Source organism: Quercus suber, unplaced genomic scaffold, assembly GCF_002906115.3.
Source record: "Quercus suber isolate HL8 unplaced genomic scaffold, Cork oak 2.0 scaffold_683, whole genome shotgun sequence".
NCBI lineage: Eukaryota > Viridiplantae > Streptophyta > Magnoliopsida > Fagales > Fagaceae > Quercus > Quercus suber.
In genome coordinates, this window is record NW_027070124.1 from 249,077 (window position 1) to 253,500 (window position 4,424).

The window sequence follows — 4,424 nt, forward strand, 5'->3', positions numbered from 1 at the left end:
TTGATTCGTCCTCAATCGCCGTGCACGAATCAAGGGGGGGCTAATGTACAGTGCATCTCCCCCAGGACCATCAGGACATTTGGGCCCAAATTGTGCGAGTGGGCCCATGGTTTCTATACGGCACCCCATACCTGAGCACACCTGGGCCTTTAATTCTTATGCGAAGATGCGGCCCATGATCCTGGGGACGTGAACCCAGGTGAAGAAGGGAAAAAAAAAAAAAAGGAAGAACAAACCCAGGAGAAGAATGGGGAAAGAAAAAGAAAAAAAAAAAAGAAAAAAAAAGAAAAGGGAAGAACGAACCCATGAGAAGAAAGGGGAAAGAAAAAAAGAAAAGGGAAGAACAAACCCACAGGAGAAGAAAGAAAGAAGAAAAAAAAAAAAGAGTTGGTTTGGTCAAAAGGTGCAGCTGTGGGTCCCTCATGTGTTTTTATTACAAGTTTGCCATTGAGTTATGAGAAATTGAGAATTGAAAACTGAAAACAGCCAAAAGTTGTTTTCAGTTTCCACAACTCATAACTCAAAAAGTAGAGAATTGAGTATTGAAAATAGAGTTATGGAAATAGAGTATTGGTGCAGGCAAACGAGTATTTTGCTATGGGTCCCACCATTTTTGAGAATTGAGTTATGAAAACTGAGAATTGAGTCATGAAAATTGTCAATCCAAACAGCCTCTTAGCATTCAACTTAAAAATAAAAATAAAAACTTTAAAAAGCACCTCAGTTGGTCATAAGATCTGTTAACAACTTATAGAAGTAGAATTGAAGAGTCACAGTTCAATTCAGTTTCAGGATAAAGATTAGTGCAATTAAACCAAATAAAACACTTACCATCCTTCCGACCAAATGCGTTCTTACATCCTTTACATCTGCAGTTGATAGAGCATCCAACCCCACCCTTTTTATACACAAAACAAATGGTCCACATTAGATGTCAATTATCATAAGGCACATGCACAAAGGGGTATCAGAAAAAACCTGAAAGCATTCACAGTATTTCTTTAAGCAACTTGATTTTTTACAGTTGCATCCTCTTTTATGCCTGGCTGAGGCTGGAGTTTTGTTAGATTCATCCTGCATAGGGAAAAAAATGAAGAATACATGTTTAAGGGCATTCGGCCAAAGGAAGAAACTATTATTGAAAACAAATTAGCACCACAAACATCATTGCTCAAACCTCACCTCCTAGCAAGTTGCATTGGAATTATAAAATTTAAAATCAAAGGATTTAAAGAATAATTACTAGTATAAACCACTTGAAATGATTTTTAATAACAAGTGATGGGTTTTGGCTATGAGAACTTTGCTCCAACAAAAACTCAGGTCTTATGAATTTGAAAGAACACGCTGTACTTAACCATTACATATCCACAAATTGATAAGGCTTAAATCCACCCATAAATTTCATCAATAGAAAAAATTTACTTTATTCTTTATTCAAGCCATTAAAACTAAAACCTGAAATCAAATTCCTTCTCTTCAAATACTTGTTATTAAAATGACCAACAATAAATTTTATCAGTCCCACTTCACAAATGAGGCCAGGCTCCATCCAATAAATTGATGGAGTTTGAGCAGAATGACTGTGATGCCTCTTGAATCTGATGTAAGGAAGTATCTAATCTAAGAGGTGATTTCTAACCCCAAATTCAGGAACAACATCTGCACTTCTGATCACTTTGGGAGCAAATGCAAGTGGGTTGCGAGATTCAATGTTTCTCCGAGTCTCCAGAACAGTGCTTTCATGAATAGGTTTGTTAAAGCAATCTTGGCATGAACAAGGCTCAACACAGTAGAGGCCAGCAGCAAAGCATTCACAGTAACTGTATTGAAGAACATGACCAGTAAGACTACATGGGTCTATTAAATCTGCACTGTTTTGATGTCAAAGGAACATTTATAATATACATAGCATTCCACCATTGCATAATAATAATATAAGTACCGTCAAGTGCACATACTGAAAATTTAATTTAGTAGAAACAGTAATTGTTATTTTAGCTAATCTCCAGAACTTGATACAGTTGATCCTTCTGTTGTCAAGACAACCTTCAAAAAATGTCCTCATTTTACTTTGGCTGCCAGCCAGAATGATATTCTCAGCTCGAAATTTAGGATTCCTAAGCACTAGTTGAGAATATAATACTAGACATGTAAGCAGGAGAAAATTATACATCGCCACCATTGTCAATTGGTTTTTTCATTAGAGTAGATGTACACGTGCATACATGATCAGTTGTGAATATTTTCAAAATTTCTCAACATGAGTTATTATATTTTAGAAACAGTGAATTAAAGATGCTCATGCTGTAGCTTCATGGCTGGCATTTCATGCATGAGGAAGTTCTAAATCATATATTCCTAGTGCTTCCCCTCATGATTTCATAACTGAAATGGCAAGTAATACACGTCAAGAACTAAGGCACAAAAATAGATTGATGATAATCAACCATACTCCATAGCCATTTTATTCTCTCTTTTTTTTTGCTAGGGAAGTGGGAGGAGGGGAGGGCTATTAGTGATGGGGTTAGAAACCCCAGTGCCCAGGCACCATGACAGGTGCTGAAACCATTGGAGTATCCCTCGAACCTCCTATTTTATACCATTTAAACAAGGTGTTGATGTTGGGCCCCGTGTGGCTTGAATTACCAAGCCCAATTCAGTCTTCTAAACCGAATACAACTAGGAATATAAATCCTAGCACAGCCAACCTATGACATATATATAAATATATATATATATATATATATATTAGGTTTGTGTTGAACAGTAATAGAGAATTAGACCATTCCTAAAAACCTAGCAGTAGTTGCATAAGAAGAAGAATAGAGCTTTCTTGTCTTGTGGGTGAGAGAGAGCTAGGGTGTAATTGAGATTTGGGTTCTTGAGAGTGTTATTGTGCACTATTATATCTCCCTATTTTTATAGTGAAATTTATCCGTCGTCGCCATGGAGGTAGGCAATTTGCCGAACCATGTAAATTCTTGTAATCATTGTGTGTGCTTATTATTTAATTTCCTCTTATTTACTGTTATTGATTTGAGTCCTAAGGTGCTATCTGCACAACACAGGGAATAGTGAGTTGGCTAAACTTTTAGAGTCAATCCACCATAAAACCAGTGAAGACATTAGCAACTGATTTTACAAACACATTTTGTCTGAGAGATGAAGATAATGCACACAAACCTTGAACTTAATTTTAAGTAAAAAAAAATGAACTTACAGCTTCAAGCATTTTGACCTCTTACAATTACAGCGCTTGCAGGCATTGCTTTCTTCAACATGTTCCAACTTGAATCTGAAAATTATCAAACATTATAACAAAAATGGCAATACTAAGCACTTAATTAATAGTAAATGTCGACGATCAAACAATAGTATTGTCTATACATGCCTCTTTCTTCTAGGACTACTCTGGTCAAACTCTTCACTAACAGCACTTGTAGATGTTTGAGGAGCATTTTCTGTAACCTGAGCTTCATTATAATGTGGAGCCAATTCACCTTCCAAAGTTTTCAGAGTCAGGGATTTATCAAGAGGATTCTGGCCAGGTGTTAAAGGATTGCAAGAGACCATTGAGTTTAGCATTATTATTTGTTTACTTCTGAAAGCTGGACTCTCAAGCTTGACAACTTTATTATCAATCGGAGCAGTTGCAAGAGCATTCAAGTGCAAACCAATACCAGGTAACATGGTTGATGAATAACCACTTGCAGTATTGATTTGAGCTTGCTTTTCATTAGAAAAAACTTCACAATCAGATGGTATTGCCGGAGAACTACTATTAGAATCACATATTGGCTTATTTTTATGAGCTCCTGATGTTTCAAAAACCAGACAGCGCCGTCGTATACTACAAAGCCTGTGAGAACCAGGCTGAACAAGGTCCAAAATATTATTGATGCAAAATAGAATTTACACACGAGATTGTAAAAGAATAGGGAACAAATAAAGCATAAAAAATAAAAAAGGGACAATGGGGGAGCAGGCGTGTGAGGGAGGGACAGTATCATGCATAGACACAAAAAATTGATGCAATGATCCTGAAATCACAACACTGTTCATTGATGCAATTCATTGCATACATGACATTTTTGTGATTTCAAACATTCAAAAATTGCATTAGAAATAAAGATGAGATTTCAAACATTAGGTAAAGCATTCTGTCAATGGATATGTGGTATCTGCTATTTATTATTCTCATAAAAATCTAAACACTTGGCATATGTTTTAACATCTACTCTGAATTCAGCTTCAGCAATACTCTATCCACAGTGCTTATTTAAATACATGACAAAGACCAAAAACAATTGATGCAATGAACATGACAACAATTTTGTTGTAATTAAGTTTTGTTTAGTTTTAGAAGTCAATTGTATTTTTACTATTACCCCATTGGATTTTATTCTAACTCTTATTAGCAA

At 35.8% G+C, this 4,424-nt stretch overlaps 1 protein-coding gene across 1 annotated transcript; it reads right to left on the reverse strand.

Moving 5' to 3' along the window:
- Positions 1-733: 733 nt before the first annotated feature.
- Positions 734-3,931, reverse strand: LOC112024752 (protein tesmin/TSO1-like CXC 2). Its single transcript, XM_065766137.1, has 5 exons — positions 3,395-3,931; positions 3,224-3,298; positions 1,643-1,823; positions 979-1,074; positions 734-898 (listed from the first exon to the last, which is right to left on the reverse strand). The coding sequence occupies exons 1-5, from the start codon at positions 3,691-3,693 to the stop codon at positions 749-751; spliced, it is 801 nt and encodes a 266-aa protein (XP_065622209.1). The 5' UTR covers positions 3,694-3,931; the 3' UTR covers positions 734-748.
- Between the last annotated feature and the right edge of the window lie 493 nt (positions 3,932-4,424).

Bases quoted from the DNA above. Each gene is read 5' to 3' on its own strand.
- LOC112024752 (XM_065766137.1), bottom strand. From the start codon at position 3,693: ATGTTACCTGGTATTGGTTTGCACTTGAATGCTCTTGCAACTGCTCCG. The intron at 3,299-3,394 runs GCATGTATAGAC...GATAATTTTCAG, and splicing joins AGTAGTCCTAGAAGAAAGAG to ATTCAAGTTGGAACATGTTG. The intron at 1,075-1,642 runs GTTAGAAATCAC...TTCCCTATGCAG, and splicing joins ATGTTGTTCCTGAATTTGGG to GATGAATCTAACAAAACTCC.